The sequence below is a fragment of the Bos indicus x Bos taurus genome, chromosome 13, assembly GCF_003369695.1.
Source record: "Bos indicus x Bos taurus breed Angus x Brahman F1 hybrid chromosome 13, Bos_hybrid_MaternalHap_v2.0, whole genome shotgun sequence".
In the NCBI taxonomy this organism is placed as follows: Eukaryota; Metazoa; Chordata; class Mammalia; order Artiodactyla; family Bovidae; genus Bos; species Bos indicus x Bos taurus.
In genome coordinates this window covers 59,372,182-59,394,152 of record NC_040088.1, presented here as the reverse complement: position 1 = coordinate 59,394,152, position 21,971 = coordinate 59,372,182, and the positions used below count along the sequence as shown (strand labels likewise).

Sequence of the window (21,971 nt, the reverse complement as noted above, 5' to 3'; positions counted from 1 at the left end):
TAGAAGTGACTAAATTGTTTTAAAATAAAAACTTAGTTAAATAAATTATTCCATTTTGATAAAATGATGTCACTTAATGTTTGATAGCATGGGAATGTGATCACAATATTTAAATTAAAACGTTATAATAGGGACTTCCCTTGGTTCAGTGGCTAAGACTTCATGCTCCCAATGCACAGGACCCTGGGTTTCATGCCTGGTTAGGTAACTAGATCCCACATGCTGCAACTGAGAGTCGCATGCTGCATCTAACCACATACCGCAATTAAGACCAGGCACAGTCCAAAAAAAAAAAAGGGAAAAAGGCTATAATAAAATAATTAAAGCAGAGTTCTATCATTTCTCTTTAAAGTTTATGAACTGCCAAAAGATTGTGTTTAAAATGTCCTAGGACAATTTTCAATTTAAAATCTTATTTGGAACAGACATTTGGTGTGGTTTTCTTCAAATAAAATATGAATGGGGAAAAAAGTATGTATAGTCAACAGACTCACAAGATTTACAGCCTGAAGGAACCTGATGTTAATGCAGGAGTCTTCCCGACAACACCGGAACATTGCAGTTACAAATGTGAGCTCTGTCCCAGGTCTGCCTCTCATAAACTGTTATTTTGGTAAAGTTGCTAAATCTGGCCAAGTTATTTCAGTCTTTTTTTTTTTCAATCTCTTAAATGAGATTTGTCATGTCCAAATCATTTTGGTAAATGATTACAATGAAATAGAACACATGAAATTCACAGTGCCTGGCACATAGTAAACACTCAGTAAATAAGATCTGTTATCCCGAGAATCCTTTAGATTCTCTCTCTCTCTCCCTCTCCTTCTCCCTCTCTCTCCCTCTCCCTCCCTCTCTCTCTCTCTCTCTCTCTCTCACACACACACACACACTCCTATGTAACTTTTTATGTGTGATACCTCAATGTAGCTGGCAACAAAGGGTACAGATAACATATCAGCACAGGTCTAGAAAAGTTTTGCAGAGATGGTCAGTGTGGTCTCCTGATGAAGTTCATCGGTCTGCCTGCTCTCCTTTGGACATAATGCTCAAATGTTCTAAATTCTCTTGTTTTAATCATTGCATCTAGTTTGCATTACCCTTATTTTTACTGCAAAATAGCATTATTGACATCCTGTTACCAGAAAGTGGAGTCATGAACACAGTACTTGAGGACAAACACTTTCTCATTAAAATGAGAATTAAGGGGCTATTAAACAAATAGACATGTTTGTCTAATACACCTTTCATAATTTTATGTCTTGCTGGTATTGTCCTCTCTACTCCAATCTTTGAGGAGCACAGTCAAGGACTGAGAAACAATTCCCATCTTCAAGTTAACAAAAATCTAGTTCTTGTTTCCTTGGGTCACCACAGCCTTGAGGACTGCTGAAGGCATGTGGTCCTTGACTATCCTGAGGGTCCTTCCATCCTTCCCCTACTCTGACTTTATGTTAATAAAGCTGATAGAGCAGTATTACATACCTAATTGCTTTTCTGTATTATAAATTCTAATGCTTCAAAACACTATCAGTTCAGTTCAGTCGCTCAGTTGTGTCCGACTCTTTGCAATACCATGGACTGCAGCACGCCAGGCCTCCCTGTCCATCACCAACTCCTGGAGCTCACTCAAACTCATGTCCATTGAGTCGGTGGTGCCATCCAACCATGTCATCCTCTGTTGTCCCCTTCTCCTCCTGCCTTCAATCTTTCCCAGCATCAGGGGCTTTTCAAATGAGTCAGTTCTTCACATCAGGTAGCCAAAGTATTGGAGTTTCAGCTTCAGCATCAGTCCTTCCAATGAATATTCAGGGCTGATTTCCTTTAGGATGGACTGGTTGGATCTCCTTGCAGTCCAAGGGACTCTCAAGAGTCTTCTCCAACACCACAATTCAAAAGCATAAATTCTTCAGCACTCAGCTTTCTTTATAGTCCAACTCTCACATCCATACATGACTACTGGAAAAACCATAGCTTTGACTAGATGGACCTTTGTTGGCAAAGTGATGTCTCTGTTTTTTAATAAGCTGTCTAGATTGGTCATAACTTTTCTTCCAAGGAGCATGCGTCTTTTAATTTCACGGCTATTTTAAAACACTATAGCACAGTTTAAACTATCTGAACTTGGAATTTGTTCCAAGATATACCTCTTCAAAGTCTGTGAAGGGTTTGTTGTATAAATTATAGATGAAAAATCAGATTTAAAAGGGGGATATATAACTGCTTGAGAAAATAAACTTTTTCCTGTCAAGCCATGGCAGTTTGCTTCTTTTATATCTCCTAAAACACTGTTTCCAAAGATTTTTATTTTTATTCATCTTTCATCTACTGGTTAATGTGGGTAATGGGGATGGAAAAAAAGGATGTTTGGTGATAAGGTTAAAACAAAAATCCCTTTGTTTTTGTTAGTAGTTTCATTGTCAAAGCATATACTGATATGTGCATTTATGGTTTATTGCTTCCATTTCTTCTCCTAAAGGAGAATACTAGCTGAGAAGATGCCTTGATGTGGGGAAAATATGGCTTGAATAACAAATACAACTATATTCTGCTTTCACAAATCATTTCCAAGTCTGGCTGAAAGGTTGTTTGTGATGCTTTAATAAAAAGCAGACTTTCTGTGGATTGAGTGCATGAAAGAATTATTAGCAGAAATGACCATAGTAGGCAATATTTGGTAGGGCATCAGTAATCATGAATGGATGTGAGAGTTGGACCATAAAGAAGGCTGAGCACTGAAGAACTGATGCTTTCAAATTGTGGTTCTGGAGAAGACTCTTGAGAGTCCCTTGGACAGCAGAGAAATCAAACGAATCAATCCTAAAGGAAATTAACCCTGAATATTCATTGGAAGGACTCATGCTGAAGCTGAAGCTCCAATACTTTGGCCACCTGATGAGAAGAGTCAGCTCATTGGAAAAGATACTGATGCTGGGAAAGATTGAGGGCAAGAGGAGAAGGGGGTGACAGAAGATGAGATAGTTGGATGGCATCACCAACTCAATGGACATGAATAAACTCCAGGAGATAGTGAAAGACAAGGAATCCTGGCGTGCTGCAGTCCATGGGGTCACAAAGAATCAGATACAACTTAGTGACTGAACAATAACAACAGTGATATTCTGTGACTAAGTTATACTGTCAGAGTCTAATCCTTGCTTCATTACCCACCAACTCTGATCTAAGGCAAATCTCCTGACCTCTGTATTCCCCAGTGAGGATGTGATGATGTCCACTTCATGGGATACCCACTTCATAACCACTTACAGCAGTGGGGCAAGGTTAGATAAATAAAAGATGCTTAGAACAGTGCCAGGCATTAGATAAGAACTTGGTACATGTAATTATTCATGATGCGGCTGAGGGTGCTGTCCATCACCCTACAAAACTGTTGAGGTTTGCTTGAACCTGTCTGAAGAGGCAGGGATGTCAGTTTTGAAAGACCAGCCAGCTGCTAAAGTTCCCAGATGCCCAGAACATGGCCATTATGATTTATGGTCCGGTCTCTTTGAGCTTAAGAGCATGGAAATTTTATTCTCTTACATTTCAGAGACAACTGAATCCACAGAATCTAAACTCACAGACTGTGATCTGGCTCTAGAATATTAGTGGTTAAGTATCAAGTTAAGTAGACATTTATGTTAATGGGTCAGTGCCTGCTCTTCTTGTTAAGTGCATGTGGGAACCAAGTATGGTGGCTGTTGAATCAGAGCCACTGGCAATAGCAGAACCTGCTCTCCTACCTGGGCAACCAAATCCAGTTCTGTGGAAGAAGGGATGTCTCCTGCGGCTTGTTTTTCTGGACCCTTTCCACCAGCCTGAGAATGACTCAGGTTGTAAAGCAAATGAGAGGTTATTTTAGCGGTTTTCATTTTAACCTTTACCCTTTTGCAGATTTTAACTGATGTTTAAAGAGTCTGTATGAAAAGCTTGTGCCAGGGTGGTGCAGTCGGCTTCCTTCTGTTTATCTGTCTCCCTTTTCCTGGGCAGTTGGCTCCTCATGATTGGAGACCACTGACTCCGTAAACACATTCCAAAAGAAATCAAAAAGGCCTTTTATTTGCATTTGCTGGCGCCATAAAAATCACTAAACTGTCATGATTTATCTCTTTTCACTGAGTCCAGCTTTATAATTGTATGTTCTTTTAGACATGTGCTGTCTAATCATGGAAGCTAGTGGTCACATATGGTTATTTACATTTAAATAACTGAAATTGTATTAATGAAAATCAACAATATAAAATGAAAAACTCAGTACCTCAGTCGCACTAGTTCAAGTGCTCAAGAGCCACATAGACAATACAGGATCGGGATCCTTCCATCACTGCTCTTCTGTTGGGCAGTCTTATCCTAAATGGTCTTGTTTCCTTAACAGAGAGAGAAAAGCATCTCTACCAGTCCATGGCTTCTCTAATTGACTGGACTTAAAATTCAAAGCTTAGCCAAAACGGTTCCCCTTTCTCTCATCCTCTGTGTAAATAATTTGGGTTCATCATTTATTCCGTACAGAGCGCGAAATTATGATTTCACAACCAGCTTGTTGGTGACTCGCTATGAGTTCCTCACAGGAAAGCAGATGGAATCTGTAATTACAGCACAGGATTATTTATTTAGTCATGTGGCATTCTGTTACAGCTATCATCTTATTCTCGGCGCCTTTTCTAATAAAAGATTACTATAGCGCTGCAGGCTCTGTAGGAGAAATGCATGTCATGCCAAGTTTCTCTGCTCTCTGCCAAACATTGATATTTCTTTGTTGACAGCTCTTATGATGGTAATTCTCACAGTCTCAAACTTCCTTTTAAGCTTCTTGTACCCCCATCACCTTTTTCTTAAGGATAACCAGAAGATATGATGAAATACTAAAGTGTTATCTGAACCACAGAAGGAGAATTAAAAGATGTTTAAAGGTATTTCCACATACCCTACTCCTTTGAGAACTGTAGTCATTCCGTGGATCATGACAAATCCATACTTCAGCATAGTCCGTTCATTCATATGCTTGCAAAATTAAATTTAAAAATATTGAAATATCAGAAGTCTCTGAAGTGGAAGTTCGAAAATGTAAGGAAAGGTAACCATTCAGGATGCCAGGGGCACTGTCTTAGGTGAAAGTTGATCTGTGGTTGTGATTCTCAAGGGTTCAGTGCAGGGTCAGGGGGCCTCATGAGGATAGAATGGTGACTATGGACTCTCTCCCTGCAGAAAGCACACCAAAAGTCCTGCCCACAATTTCAGAGAGACAAGCTGTCCCTAGAGCCCACTGATGGCTCATGAACCTTAGATCTGAAATCTTCTTTTCTGGCCTCAATAGACAGTGCAACACTCAAGGAAGGCACTGCAAGGCCACAAGCATAAAAAAGAAGTTTCCAGAGGCTCTTTAATACATTCCTTTATAGGGATTTACAGAGTATTTCTATATCCAGAGTACTGTTCTAGGTAATAGGGATAGAGAAATAATATAACCCTTTGCCTGAAGAAAGTCATTCATTTATCAGACAAATATTGAATACATATCATACACAAGTCAAGTATTCCTCTACATCCTGGGCATATAGATCAGGCCTCAAGGCAACTTATTAATACACTCAAATGGGAAAACAGTCAATTAACAAAAAAATGTGAAAATTCCAGGATAAAATCAATGAAATTTTACCTAAGTTTTGTTGGGAAAAAAATCTAGAATTTTAATTTCAAGCATTGTTAACTTTTTCAGTTCTTATCATGTCATCATTACTTTAGAAATCCTTTCTTCAGAGTTCAGACCACCGTTATAATTCAGTTTATTGATTTTATCAATTTACTGATATGCCACTATTGTGTTTCTATTTTGTCCTCCCCAACCTTGGCTGGAATATTTGCTGAGTAATTTGTTTGAAATTACGGTTGATACACTTGAGTTTGAAAATGCCTGAACCTATCTTTTTCACATCTAAATGAAAAATTAGCTAAGTTTAAATTTCTTGAATCCATCAACAGAAAATCAAAGATTTACTGATCCTGGCCCCACCCATCAGAATAAGACCCAATTTCCCCCTCAGTCAGTCTCTCCCATCAGGAAGCTTGCATAAGCCTCTTATCCTTCTCCATCACGGGGCAGACAGACTGAAAACCACAATCACAGAAAACAAACCAATCTGATCATGTGGACCACAGCCTTGTCTAACTCAATGAAACTATGAACCATGTCATGTAGGGCCACCCAGGATGGACAGGTCATGGTGGAGAGTTCTGACAAAACGTGGTCCACTGGAGAAGGGAATGGCAAACCACTTCAGTATTCTTGCCTTGAGAACCCCATGAACAGTATGAAAAGGCAAAAAGATAGGATACTGAAAGATGAACTCCCCAGGTTGGTAGGTGCCCAATATGCTACTGGAGATCAATGGAGAAATAGCCCCAGAAAGAAAGAAGAGACAGAGACAAAACAAAAACAACACCCAGTTGTGGATGTGACTGGTGATGGAAGTAAAGTCCGATGCTGTAAGAGCAATATTGCATAGGAACCTGGAATGTTAGGTGCATGAATCAAGGCAAATTGGAGGTGGTCAAACAGGAGATGGCAAGAGTGAAAACTGACATTTTAGGAATCAGCAAACTAAAATGGACTGGAATGGGTGAATTTAACTCAGATGACCATTATATCTACTACTGTGGGCAACAATCCCTTAGAAGAAATGGAGTAGCCATCGTAGTCAACAAGAGAGTCTGAAATGCAGTACTTAGATGCAATCTCAAAAATGACAGAATGATCTCTGTTCATTTCCAAGGCAAACCATTCAGTATCACAGTAATCCAAGTCTGTGCCCCAACCCATAATGCTGAAGAAGCTGAACGGTTCTAGGAAGACCTACAAGACCTTCTAGAACTAACACCCAAAAAAGATGTCCTTTCATTATATGGGACTGGAATGCAAACATAGGGAGTCAAGAAATACCTGGAGTAACAAGAAATTTGGCCTTGGAGTACAGAATGAAGCAGGGCAAAGGATAATAGACTTTTGCCAAAAGAATGCACTGGTCATAGCAAACACCCTTTACCAACAACACAAGAGAAGACTCTACACAGGGACATCACCAGATGGTCAATACCATAATCAAACTGATTATATTCTGTGCAGCCAAAGATGGAGAGGCTCTATACAGTCAGCAAAAACAAGAACGGGAGCTGACTGTAGCACAGACCATGAACTCCTTATTGCCAAATTCAGACTTAAATTGAAGAAAGTAGGGAAAACCACTAGACCAATCAGGTATGACTTGAATCAAATCCCTTACAATTATACAGTGGAAGTGATAAATAGATTTAAGGGATTAGATCTGATAGACAGAGTGCCTGAAGAACTATGGACAGAGGTTCCTGACATGTACAGGAGGCAGGGATCAAGACTAACCCCAAGGAAAAGAAATGCAAAAAGGCAAAATGGTTGTCTCAGGAGGTCTTACAAATAGCTGTGAATAGAAGAGAAGCTAAAGGCAATGGAGAAAAGGAAAGATAAACCCATTTGAATGCAGATTTCCAAAGAATAACAAGGAGAGATAAGAACACCTTCCTCAGCAGTCAATGCAAAGAAATAGAGGAAAATAATAGAATGGGAAAGACCACAGATCTCTTCAATAAAATTAGAGATACCAAGGGAACATTTCTTGCAAAGATGGGCAGAAAAAAGGACAGAAATGGTATGGACCTAACAGAGGCAGAAGATATTAAGAAGAGGTGGCAAGAATACACAGAAGGACTATACAAAAAAGATCTTCATGACTGAGATAATCATGATGGTGTGATCACCAACCTAGAGCCAGCCATCCTGGAATGCAAAATCAAGTGGGTCTTAGGAAGCATCACTATGAGCAAAGCTAGTGGAGGTGATGGAATTTCAGTTGAGCTATTTCAAATCCTAAAAGATGATGCTGTGAAAGTGCTGCACTCAATATGCCAGCAAATTTGGAAAACTCACCAGTGGCCACAGAACTGGAAAAGATCAGTTTTCATTCCAATCCCAAAGAAAGGTAATGCCAAAGAATGCTCAAACTACCACACAATTGCACTCATCTCATACGCTAGTAAAGTAATGCTCAAAATTCTCCCAGACAGACTTCAGCAATATGAACCATGAACTTCCATATGTTCAAGCTGGATTTAGAAAAGGCAGAGGAACCAAAGATCAAATTGCCAACATCTGCTGGATCATCGAAAAAGCAAGAGAGTTCCAGAAAAATATCTACTTCTGCTTTATTAACTATGCCAAAGCCTTTGATTGTGTGGACCACAACAAACTGTGGAAAATTCTGAAAGAGATGGGAACACCAGACAACCTAACCTGTCTCCTGAGAAATCTGTATGCAGGTGAGGAAGAAACAGTTAGAACTAGATATGGAAAAACAGACTGGTTCCAAATAGGGAAAGGAGTACGTCAAGGTTGTATGTTGTCACCCAGTTTATTTAACTTATATGCAGAGGACATCATGAGAAACGCCTGGCTGGATGAAGCACATGTTAGAATCAAGATTGCCGGGAGAAATATCAATAACCTCAGATATGCAGATAACACCACCCTTAAGGCAGAAAGTGAAGAGGAACTAAAGAGCCTCTTGATGAAAGTGAAAGAGGAGAGTGAAAAAGTTGGCTTAAAACTCAACATTCAGAAAACTAGATCATGACATCCGGTCCCATCACTTCATGGGAAATAGATGGGGAAACAATGGAAACAGTGAGAGACTTTATTTTCTTGGGTTCCAAAATCACTGCAGATGGTGACTGCAGCCATGAAATTAAAAGACGCTTGCTCCTTGGAAGAAAAGTTATGACCAACCTAGACAGCATATTTAAAAGCAGAGACATTAGTTTACCAACAAAGGTCCGTCTACTCAAAGCTATGGTTTTTCCAGTATTTATGTATGGATGTGAGAGTTGGACTATAAGGAAAGCTGAGCGCTGAAGAATTGATGCTTTTGAACTGTGGTGTTGGAGAAGACTCTTGAGAGTCCCTTGGACTGCAAGGCGATTCAACCAGTCCATCTTAAAGGAAATCAACCCTGAATATTCATTGGAAGGACTGATGCTGAAGCTGCAACTCCAATACTTTGGCCACCTGATGTGAAGAACCGACTCATTTGAAAAGACCCTGATGCTGGGAAAAATTGAAGGCAGGAGGAGAAGGGGATGACAGAGGACAGATGGTTGGATGGTATTACTGACTCAATGGACATGAGTTTGAGTAAACTCTGGGAGTTGGCGATGGACAAGGAGGCCTGGCATGCCTGCAGTCCATGGGGTCTCCAAGGATCAGACTTTGACTGAGTGACTGAACTGAACTGAACTGAAATTTCTTGAGTCACAAGCCTTTCCTCTGAACTGTGCTGATCATTCCCATTAGAGTGTTGGGGGTTGGGGGGTGGGGAGGAAGATCTAGGTCATTTGCTGAGGCCTTATATGTCCTTATTTTTCAATAATATTTCTGCTTCCTATTACATATTTTCCTCTTAGTCAAGCTCCTATTTTATCTACCATAAATGCAACATTCATTTCCATTTTAAACCTTCCTGGTGTTGTTTCCCCCAACAGAATGTCCTTTCTCCTTATCTCAGCCTACCCTGTTGTATCCATTCTTCAAATCACACGTAAAATTCCACCACCTCTATAGACCTTTCTCCATCTACCCCAGTTCAAATGAATTCTCCCTTCCCCAAAGCAACATTTATTGTCTTTCCATGTTTTTGTACTTCATATAATCCTAGAATTATATATTTGGAAGAGCTCTGAGAGATATAATCCAACTTTCAAATTTTCAGATTAAAAAAGATATTGTTAGGGATTTCCTTGGTGGTCTAGTGGCTAGGAGTTCATGCTCCAAATTCAAGGAGCCCAAGTTTGATCCCACATGCCACAACCAAAATATCCCTCATGCCCCAACTAAGATCTGGTGCAGCCATATTAATATGAAAAAAAATGTTAGTGAGCAAGTGATGACCCCAAGTGCTCTGAAATTCTGGGGTTACCTTTAATACCTAACTAAGATAATTCTTACAAAGAAGGCAATGGCACCCCACTCCAGTACTCTTGCCTGGAAAATCCCATGGACGGAGGAGCCTGGTAGGCTGCAGTCCGTGGGGTTGGGAAGAATTGGACATGACTGAGCGACTTCACTTTCACTTTTCACTTTCATGCATTGGAGAAGGAAATGGCAACCCACTCCAGTGTTCTTGCCTGGAGAATCCCAGGGACGGGGGAGCCTGGTGGGTTGGCGTCTATGGGTTGCACAGAGTCGTACACGACTGAAGCGACTTAGCAGCAACAGCAGCAAAATAATTCTCAAGCCTCAATCTCCAGGCACTTTTAGAAGTTCTTCCTTAAAATTTCTGTGAATTTCCAGGCCCTTATATTCCTGGTCAGTGCTGCAGACAGCATACTAGCCATGCCTCTAGGCTCTCCTAGAGGCCATTTTTTCTCAATGGTTCATGTCACTGGAATCCATAAGGACCTATAAGCCTGGTGCACATAGCAGATATTTACTGACGATCTGTCTTCCAGAAAGAGTCTAAGAGGCTTGAGACTTTGAACACTCTTTCAGCTCTAGTACAGAGTTAGACATGTGCAAGTAACAGCTCCAGCTTCAATTTGTCTTATTATTTAGAAGATTTAATAATTTTTTATTAGGGATAATTAGTTTTTTAAATAGAAGCTAGAAGTATCTTTGTTATTTTAAGTGAGCATTGAGTAATATATAATTGTTTTGCAAAGACTATATGACCTTTACAGTGTTATACTGTCATCTCACTTGATAGAAGACCCTAATTAAAATAAACCAAAACAGTAATGCATTTTCTATTTGGCTTTCCTAATTGGTGTTTGATTTCTGCATTTTAACTTAAATTTCACATTTAAGTTAAATGTGTAACAGCTTCAATTCGTATGTTAGATAATGTTGCCCTAAAATCCAACAGCTATTTTCCCTCCAAGAGGTATTTTTATCCTAGCCACGTCCTTTCAGGTCATTGCTTACTGCCATCTTCTCTGTCTTCTCTACTCTTCTAACCTCACACAATTATGTCTCCTTATTCAGAGTAATCTCTCTCTCCATCCTCTACTCAAAAACGAACGTCAATTTTGTTACATCCCAAAACACATTAATGCTCAAAATTCTCCAAGCCAGGCTTCAACAACACGTGAACTGTGAAATTCCAGATGTTCAAGCTGCGTTTAGAAAAGGCAGAGAAACCAGAGATCAAATTGCCAACATCTGCTGGATCATCGAAAAAACAAGAGAGTTCCAGAAAAACATCTATTTCTGCTTTATTGACTATGCCCAAGCCTTTGACTGTGTGGATCACAACAAACTCTGGAAAATTCTGAAAGAGATGGATACCAGACCACCTGATCTGCCTCTTGAGAAATCTGTATGCAGGTGAGGAAGCAACAGTTAGAACTGGACATGGAACAACAGACTGGTTCCAAATAGGGCAAGGAGTACGTCAAGGCTATATATTGTCACCCTGCTTATTTAACTTATATGCAAAGTACATCATGAGAAACACTGGGCTGGAGGAAGCACAAGCTGGAATCAAGATTGCTGGGAGAAATATCAATCACCTCAGATATGCAGATGACACCACTCTCATAGCAGAAAGTGAAGAACTAAAGAGCCTCTTGATGAAAGTGAAAGAGGAGAGTGAAAAAGTTGGCTTAAAACTCAACATTCAGAAAACGAAGATCATGGCATCTGGTCCCATCACTTCATGGCAAATAGATGGGGAAACAGTGGAAACAATGACAGACTTTATTTTGGGGGGCTCCAAAATCACTGTAAATGGTGACTACAGCCATGAAATTAAAAAGATGCTTACTCCTTGGCAGGAAAATTATGACCAACCTCAGTTCAGTTCAGTTCAGTCACTCAGTCATATCCGACTCTTTGCGACCCCATGAATTGCAGCACACCAGACCTCCCTGTCCATGACCAACTCCCGGAGTTCACTCAGACTCACGTCCATCGAGTCAGTGATGCCATCCAACCATCTCATCCTCTGTCATCCCCTTCTCCTCCTGCCCCCAATCCCTCCCAGCATCAGAGTCTTTTCCAATGAGTCAGCTCTTCCCATGAGGCGGCCAAAGTACTGGAGTTTAAGCTTTAACATCATTCCTTCCAAAGAACACCCAGGACTGATCTCCTTTAGAATGGACTGGTTGGATCTCCCTGCAGTCCAAGGGACTCTCAAGAGTCTTCTCCAACACCACAGTTCAAAAGCATCAATTCTTTGGCGCTCAGCTTTCTTCACAGTCCAACTCTCACATCCATACATGACTACTGGAAAAACCATAGCCTTGACTAGACAGACCTTTGTTGGCAAAGTAATGTCTCTGCTTTTGAATATGCTATCTAGGTTGGTCATAACTTTCCTTCCAAGGAGTAAGTGTCTTTTAATTTCATGGTTGCAATCACCAACCTAGACAGCATATTCAAAAGCAGAGACATTACTTTGCCAACAAAGGTCCGTCTAGTTAAGGCTATGGTTTTTCCAGGAGTCATGTATAGATGTGAGTGTTGAACTATAAAAAAAGCTGAGCACCGAAGAATTGATGCTTTTGAACTGTGGTGTTGGAGAAGACTTTTGAGAGTCCCTTGGACTGCAAGGAGATCCAATCAGTCCATCCTAAAGGAAATCAGTCCTGAATGTTCATTGGAAGGTCTGATTTTGAAATTGAAACTCCAATACTTTGGCCACCTGATGCAAAGAACTGACTCATTTGAAAAGACCCTGATGCTGGAAAAGATTGAATGCAGGAGAAGGGAACGACAGAGTATGAGATGGTTGGATGGCATCACCAAACTCGATGGACATGAGTTTGGGTAAACTCTGGAGTTTGTGATGGACAGGGAGGCCTGGCGTGCTGCAATCCTGGCGCAAACAGAAACAGTCAGACACAACTGAGTGACTGAATTGAACTGAACTGAAAACACATTAAGATGTCCATTTAGAAAGGGTCAACACAAAGAAGCAGCTAAAGCGTTGAAATTCAATTTTCTTTTTTTTAAAATTTCTTTATTATTATTACTTTTTTTTACTTTACAATATTGTATTGGTTTTGCCATACATCAACACACATCTGCCACTGGTTTACACGTGTCATAAACAGAACATCCTCGTCCATGGTCTCTGGAAACGGAAGAAAACAGTGTAATAATTTGTTTTCTCCTTGACCAAAGAAAATCCATAGGGGTCATGAGTTTGTTATTGTTTATTTCAGCTAAATGTGAATTCTCAGGATCTCACAGCAGGATACAGGACTTCTTACAGTCCTATACTTTTTATTTATACTATATTACCTTTTCCTTGCTCCAGATTTTATCCAGTTTTATCTTTGGTGATCTGCTGCTTTCTTTAAATTTTTAGTTGTTTCACATAAATGTAGTTCCTGCTTTTCAAGAAATGGTATAGTGGTTAGAAAGTAGGTACTGATCACTGAGTTGCCAGAGTATCTAATAGAGCAGGTTATCAAGGATTCTTGTGTATTGATGAAGAATTATACTAAGATATGTTATTTAATGAGCATCTGTTATGTGCCAGACAACTTGCTAAATGCTTTACATGGATGATCTCTAATCTCTTAATCCTTCACAGTAGGTATTATTATACCCATTATTCAGAGAAGGAAACTGAAATTCTAACAGCTTAGGTAACTTTTTTGATTTCCCATGGCTAAAATGACAGACTACACCACCAGGTTCCAAAATACTTTGCTTTTCCCTCCATACTCCAGGAATTTCAAAGCCAGCAATGTTGACAACTCTCCATCAGTGATATTTTTTAAATAAAAATTTTGCAATGCACTTTGTGGGCAGTGACCACATCCTTTTCGTAAGATTAATATTCTCCTTAAGTTTCAAGACACCATTCATGTTTTATGTGCTTTTTAAAACTCATTTGTGGCTATGATATTTTTCTCTCTGCCTTTCAGTTTGATCCATTAACAGTTGAAAGCAAGAAAGTCGCAACCGTGGTACTAATGCTTAATTCTCCCGAAGAAGAAATTTTGGCTAAAGCATGTGAAGCCATTTATAGATTTGCTTTAAAAGGTTTGGATTTTTTCAATTTATCTTTCTATTTCATTATTTTCTTAAAATATTTACTAATGGGCACTTTTCTCCTTAGTCTTTAACTTACTTGTCTCATGAATTCTTTCAGACAACCAGAATATCATTTAATTTATCACCTGAAAATAATGTATCTCCCTATGTTCCTACCCTAGTCTTAAAGAGTAATTTAGTCAGGGTAGAACAGTCATTTTGAAGCCTTTATTGCAGTTTAAAAAATTGTAAATGTCACAGGAGCTGAAAGAGCTCCTAAGGATCAAATCTGGAATAATTGTGTGGCTCAGTGGTAAAGAATCCACCTGCCAATGCAGGAGATGCAGGCTCAATCCCTGGGTAAGGATGATCCCCTGGAGAAGGAAATGGCAACCCCCTCCAGTATTCTTGCCTGGGAAATCCCATGGACAGCAGAGCCTGGTGGGCTACAGCTCATGGATTTGCCAAGAATTGGACACAACTGAACACACACACACGCATGCCATCCTAGATTTACAGCCCGAAGAAGAAAAATATTATACAGATTAAAAAATGATTGAATGAGTAAATAAACAGGAGAGAAAAGACAAATCTCCAATGCAGAAGAATCCCAGTTTATGCAGATACTCTGCCCTCGAGGAGGTGGGACACAACTTCCCGCTCCTTAGGGGCTGTGCATGGACATCTTTCCAGAGAGCACACAGTGGACACCTGGGGGAAAGTGTGTAGCGGAGAAACCTGACAGACCCTGCCTCTGCCAGGCGATCAAAATCAGCATCAACAGAGATAACATGTGCCCTTGACGTAATGAAAAGAGTACTTCACTTCTGTTATTTGCCCCCAACCTAGAGACTCAGTCTAAATATGATTTTTTAAATCAAACTCCAATTCAGGGACATTTTCCAATTATCAAAAACAAGGAAAGTCTCAGGACTTCCTGGTGGTCCAGTTGCTAAGACTCTGTGCTCCCAATGCAGGGGACCCGGGTTTGATCCCTGGTCAGGAGAAGGCAATGGCACCCCACTCCAGTTCTCTTGCCTGGAAAAATTCCATGGATGGAGGAGCCTGGTGGGCTGCAGTCCATGGGGTCGCTGGGAGTCAGACATGACTGAGTGACTTCACTTTTTTTTTCACCTTCACTTTTCACTTTCACGCATTGGAGAAGGAAATGGCAACCCACTCCAGCGTTCTTGCCTGGAGAATCCCAGGGATGGGGGAGCCTGGTGGGCTGCCGTCCATGGGGTCGCACAGAGTGGGACACTACTGAAGCGACTTAGCAGCAGCAGCAGCAGGGAACTAGATCCCACACGCCACAACTAAGCGTTTGAATGCTGCATCTAAAAGATCCTGTATGCCGCAACTAGGACCCGGCACATCCAAATAAACAGGTAACTGTTTAAATTAAAGTCAGCAGAGCAACATCTTTAAAGTACTAAAAAAAATTAAAACTTTCAACCTAGGTTTCTACACCCTGAAAAAATATCTTTCAAAATCATAAGTGAAATAAAGTCTTTTTCAAACATTCAAAAACTGAAATAGCTCTTTGCAAGGAGACCACACTACTAACTATATTAAGTAGGTCCTTCAGGCAGGAGGAAAATGATACCAGATGGAAATATGGAAGAAGAATAAAGATAGAACACCAGAAATGGTAACATATAATGTTTTTTATTTGAATCACTAAAAAAACAAATTAGTTATTTTAAACAAAAATAATAATCATATATTGTGCGGTCTGAAACATGTGTAAAAGTAAGATATAGGACAACAGAACCAAGGTAGAAAGGTTAAAAAAAAAAGTGAAAGTATACTATATAAGTGTACTGCATGTGAAGTAATATATACTACCACTTGAAAGAAGACTGTGCTAGGATATATACCACAGTCCCAAAACAATGATATCAAATAAGCCAACAAAGGAATAAAATGGAATCATAAAAATTTCAATTCATACGAAGAAGGCAGAAATGAAGAAAAGAAAAACAATGATGAAACACATATGAGTTAAACCTAAACATATCAATAATCAAATTAAATGTAAATGGTCTGTATACGTTAAGAGGGACAGGGTGTTTTATTGGATATAAGCAAGACTAAACTACATTCTGCCTTCAAAAAATGCACTTAGAATATAATGAAACAAATAATTTGAAAGTAAAGGAGGAAAAATGATACCCTATGCTAGCACTAATCAACAGAAAGCTGAAGGAGCTGTTACTATCACAAAAATGGAATGGTATCAGAGATAAAGACGATATCAGAGATATCTCTTTATCAGAGATAAAGATGACCATTTTGTAATAATAATAAAGGGGCCAATTAATCAACATGCTATGAAAAATCCTAAACAGTTGTGTTAAGTACTTAATATCAGATTTTCAAATTATATGATGCTAGATGCAAAGAGAAATAGACACCCACAATTATAGCTGAGGATTTTGATACTCTTCCCTCAATAAATGAAAGAACCAGTAGATAGTAAATCTATATGGATATAAGAGATTTGAACAGCAATACAAATGAATTTAACCTAGTTTATATTTTTAGAACACTCTAAGAACATCAGAACTCTCTTCAAGTGCATACAGAACATTTATCAAAATAGATTATATTCTGGGCCATCAAACAAGCCTTAATAAATTTAAAATTCCAATCATACAAAATATATGCTATTCCATATTAGAATTATATTAAAAATCAATAACACAAAGAACTCTGAATAATCACCCAATAGCTAGAAAATAATAACATACTTCTAAATAACCTAAGAATGAAAGTGGAAATCAAAAGGGAAATCCAAATTGAAAATGAAAACACAGCATATAAAAAGTTGTAGGATGCTACTAAAAGAGTACTTATTGTACCAAATGACTGTTAGAAAACAAGAAGGTCTCTCAAATCTATGACCTCAGCTTCCACTTTAAGAAAATAGAAAAACAAGAGCTAATGAAACCCAAGCATTAGTGTTAAGAATATAATATACATGTGAGCAGAAATCAGTGAAATAACAATAGAAAACAGAAAAACAATGGACAGAAGCAATAAAATGAAAAATTGGTTTTTTGAGATGAATAAGAGTAATAAAAATGTCTAGTCAGATTGATAAATAAAAAGATATAAGACATTATCGATATGAGGAATGGGAGAGGAGACATCACTACAGCTCCTACATATATTATAAGGATAATTAAATATTATGAACAATATAAAGCCAATAAATTCTACAACTCAGATGGATTGGACAAATTCATTTTAAGACAAACTCTCAAAGCTCACTAAAGAAAGATAGCCTGAACAGCCCCTTATCTATTATAGAAATGGAAATTTATAGTTAAATATCTCACAAAGAAAACTTAGGTCCAGATGTTTTCACTGCTGAACTCTACCAAACACAGAAGAAATAATACCAATTATATAAAAATTCTGTTAGAAAATTGTAAAAGATGGGATATTTCTCCATTGATTCTATGAAGCCACCATTTATTTAAGTATCCTAAAGTTTATCCTTGAATTAAAATTTATTTGGGACTTCCCTGGTGGTCCATTGGTTAAGACTCCATGCTTCTGGTGTAGGATGCTCAGGTTTGACCCCTGGTGAGAGAGAAGATCCCACATGCTGTGTGGTACAGTGGCGGGGGGGAATTTTTTTACAAAATATTTTCATCTAAATTAACTTTTAGAACCTCAATAAAACGCAAAATTATGGAAAATTTGAGAAGGATTTTTGTAGTAATCAACAATGCATATTTCAACATATTCTTTTCAAGTGACTAAATATTTAGACACAAGGCAAGTCCATAGACTATAGGAAGATACAGTCTGTGTTTTGAGAAAGGTGTTATCAAAATAAACCTGTAACTTCAGGTACAAAATATCTTCATTTTCTGAGAAAACTAAGGCAAAGAAATATTCTCCTCTTAAATTAATTTTGAAAGTGAAATATATGTCGTCATAGCTGGAGAAATTGCAAAGTTGAAATTAATCAGGACCTAAACATTATTCCAGACTTTGCAGAATGATATCCCACTTACAGGGTATGGATAATCTGCTTCTACAACTGGGCTCGATGCTGGCTTTCAGTGACCTGGTTCTGGGGCTTCTTGCCGTAGCCATGATGGCTGCAGGCGAACCTGTTGGGTGAAAAATGAACACCCTAAACTCCACCACACACACTTGAACTTGAGGTGGAGATTCTCTGCGTTAATTTTCATAATTAATTATGCCAGTATTACTGAGTGCCCATTAGATGCCTGGCACTGTGCTAGCCACTGCAGTTATGAAAGAACAGAATAAAAAGGGTATCTGTCTTCATGGAAAGTCAAGTTACAGGAGAGGAAGCAAACAATCACAGAGATCATTAAGTGGTATGAAGAAAATAAAGCAGGATAAAGAGCAATCAGAAAGACTGGTATGTAGTGATGACAGTAGGTAGGATGGTCAGAGGAGACCCCTCAGGAGGTTAAGTATGAGCTAAGAACCAAAGGAGAAAGCTAGTTGTGTAAACATCGAGGGAAAGGAGAGCAGCAAGCATCCAGGATACTTTTGCTCTAAAGTTTATTCTAGAGAAATATGTGTAGAAGCAGAGGAACGTGAAAGGCAAACGGCAAATAAACTGGAATGACACAAGGAAGAATTTTGATGAGATTGCTATCCATTTCTGATTTTATTTTACCTGTGATGGTAGGTGAGGAAAATAAAGCCACCCTCCTTGAACTTGGAGCTGTGGAACCTTTAACTAAGCTACTCACCCATGAAGACAAAATTGTGAGAAGAAATGCTACTATGATATTTGGAATCCTGGCTTCTAACAGTAAGTATCTGCTTTTAAAATCATAATCAAGTAATCTCACTTGACACATTATCCTTGTTTAAATTTAACCTTAAGGGATTCATTTTAATTTTATTTATTTTATAAATCCATCTCTGGAGGTTCGGTAGACTAATTCTGCCATATTGAATGTGGCATATTACATTATTTATAAACAACAAAAAAGGGGAAATATTTAAATTTCTCCTGTTTTATTCTGTGTACACACCACAGAGTTTATATACCAAAGGTGCTTCCTAATGCCTCCTGTGCAACTCATTTTAAACACAGAAGGATTCTTTGAAGGATTGGGTCCTTTGCCCAAAGTCATGCAGATGGCTAGTAGCAGAACTGAGATGAGAGCTAAAATTACAGCTTTACTCTCTGACCAATAGTTCAGTAGACTTTCTATTCACTAAATCTCTTAACATTAGTGTCCATGCTAAGTCAGGTTCTCCTTCTAAATGATTTTGGGGGAGAAAGAGTTATAAATTCTTGTTTATACTTACATTTTCTAATGAAATATCTAGGTCTCTGTGACTTTTTTCCCCTCTTTTTTATGTTCTTAGTTTCTATTGATTTTATTTAGTATTCTTATCTTTCCATTATATGAGGAGTTTATCATCTGTGAAACCCTACAATTTGTTTGCAGATTTTTCTGAGCAGGTTTTTACATTGAATTTCATGAGTTTCTAAAGGAGTCTGTGGCCCCTAAATGTTATGAATACTCTTACATTTGGATGCTACATGAGATGGCTCTTTTATTTTTTTACAGAACTAAATATCCATTTATTCATTTATAAACCATAATGAAACCAGTCAGGTATTTCCCCTCACCAGCAGATCTTGCTTTGGAAAAACAAATACACAAATTTCAGCAACCTCAGAAATTTCATTAAACCTGCAGAGAAGCATAATTCATTTTGGAGTTCAATTTTATGTTCAAGGAATCAGTACCTATCATAAAGACAATTACTATAATCTCTTTGCCATGCAAAATTATCCCCATTTATTGTGGACCAACTGCAGGGCCAACTCCTGATAAGGCACTCGGCAAGTTCACATCCTTGAGGATGGCCCCTTCCTCTTTCACACAGCATAGCCTCAGAACTTGAGGCCAAAGTAAGTAAAAAGCAAGCCAATGTCAAATGGGTTCTCCTGAGACCAGTGGTACTAAACTCAAGCCAGAAGGCAACCTCATGACCTCTCCAGAAGCAGCCCATCCGTGAGCGACAAAATGTAACCTCTAAGTACAAAGTTCCAATTATCAAAAACAAACAGGAGTTGAGCATAAGCTATAGTTGGCACTTTCTCTCGGAGCAGGGAGCAGAGAACAGAGAACCGAGATGGCTCTTTTAGAACTGTCAAACCACAATCTGTAAGCTGGCTGACTAGGCTGTAACCAGTGCTAGGACCAATGCAGTCTGCAACTGCAAAGCTTAATCATGGAAAGAGCTTGGCTGTCTTCAAGGTCTCCACTGAGTGCTTGAGTCTCAAGTATACTGAATTCTATGATTCTATGAAGTAGGTGAAAAAATCAAACAATTATTGGGGTTAACGCTCAAACGATAAAAAATCTGCTTGCAATGCAGGAAACCCAGGTTCAAGTCCAGGGTCGGGAAGATGCCCTGGAGAAGGGAATGGCAATCCACTCCAATATTCTTACCTAGAGAATTCCATGGACAGAGGAGCCTGGCAGGGTACAATCCATGGGGTTGCAAAGAGTCAGACGTGACTGAGCAATTAACACTTTCACTTTAGCTGATTTTCTATTTGAACTATCTGGTGATATGGATAAGACATACCATATCCTCAAGTGCTTGTGAACCTCCTTTTTTGCTGAGAGCCAACACTATTATATATTATATATATGTAATATATAACTGTTGCTTCACTTTTCATATGTGTCTAAGGAGATTTGGAATAAAAAAAAAGCAACTGGTCATTTGACCTAAAATGAAGTCATGTTTCCAGACTAATATATAAATAAATACACCTCTGAAGCTGCATGATTAAATCATCATCTTTGGACAGTCTTTAAATAACTGATTATTCTTCAGAAATTTGTATCTTCATATGCTTTTCCACATGCTTATAGTGGATGAACCAACAGAATGTTCCAACATTCCAGGTGCTAAAGGCTTGCTATGAAAACCGTCTTCCCCTTTTGCAGTTTCAAATAAATTCTTTTTTTTTGGCTACAGTGATTGAGCTATGAGCCTGTGCCATGCCTGGGCCATCCAAGACAGGCACGCAAATTACTTTGTTAAACCTTTTTATCAAACAGGAGCTTCTGTCTTCTTTTACCTTCCAGCTAGTATTTATTTTTTTAAGTTTCTTTTTTTTTTTAATGTGGACCATTTTTAAAGTCTTTATTGAATCTGCTACAGTGTTGCTTCTGTTTTACGTTTTGGTTTTTTGGCCGCAGGCATGTGGGACCTTAGCTGCCCAACCAGGAAGCAAACCCAAACCCCACTGCACTGGAAGGTGAAGTCTTAACCCTGTATTTAGTTTAATGTAACCAAGACTCATTTAATTAAGTCAGCTAAAGAGGGAGCTTTCATCAGGATCCTTGTGAGAAGTAGCCTTGTAAGCCCAGACTCTACATTACTTAAGGCAATCAGAAGAGCTCGCTGTCTTAGGAAAAAGGTTGATGTAAAAGAGTATGTATGATCAAGAGTAAATTAGATGGTGAACATTATGCAACCAAAAAATTGTGACTAAGAATTAATCCAAGAGCATAGAATGTCTTTCCTCTACTTCCCCAAAACTCAATTATTCTCTTGTACTGAAAGCCTATTCACGTACATAAGTTCACTAGCCTTCTTTGAGTCATTTTGAACAGAACAGAGAGAAAGAAGTTTTGACTGGTTGAGAGACAGCTATATCCCTGAATTCCACAGGAAAAGGTGTCTAAGAAAAGGCATATATATCCAGTGGTTAATCCCCTAGACCATATGTTTCAGCTGCTGCAAAGTGAACTTTTCTAAACTTCTGGTAATGCTAATTTTGACTGACAGAAAAGATAATCAACCAAGAAGAGAAATTGCAAAACTGAAGTAACAGCTGTGTCTATTTCTAAGAAAAAGGGCGTTAAGGAGAGCA

At 38.7% G+C, this 21,971-nt stretch overlaps 1 protein-coding gene and 1 long non-coding RNA gene across 3 annotated transcripts in view; one reads left to right on the top strand and one right to left on the bottom strand.

Moving 5' to 3' along the window:
- LOC113903591 overlaps window positions 1-21,971 on the bottom strand; it is a 331,888-nt gene that overhangs the window by 96,057 nt on the left and 213,860 nt on the right. The window lies entirely within an intron of this gene.
- Window positions 1-21,971, top strand: part of ARMC3 (armadillo repeat containing 3) — a 92,147-nt gene that overhangs the window by 4,302 nt on the left and 65,874 nt on the right. For both annotated transcript variants that reach the window (XM_027559977.1, XM_027559976.1), the window contains exons 3-4: window positions 13,951-14,068; window positions 18,744-18,869. In XM_027559977.1, the coding sequence (XP_027415778.1) occupies window positions 13,951-14,068; window positions 18,744-18,869 (244 nt within the window). The remainder of the gene's footprint in view (window positions 1-13,950; window positions 14,069-18,743; window positions 18,870-21,971) is intronic.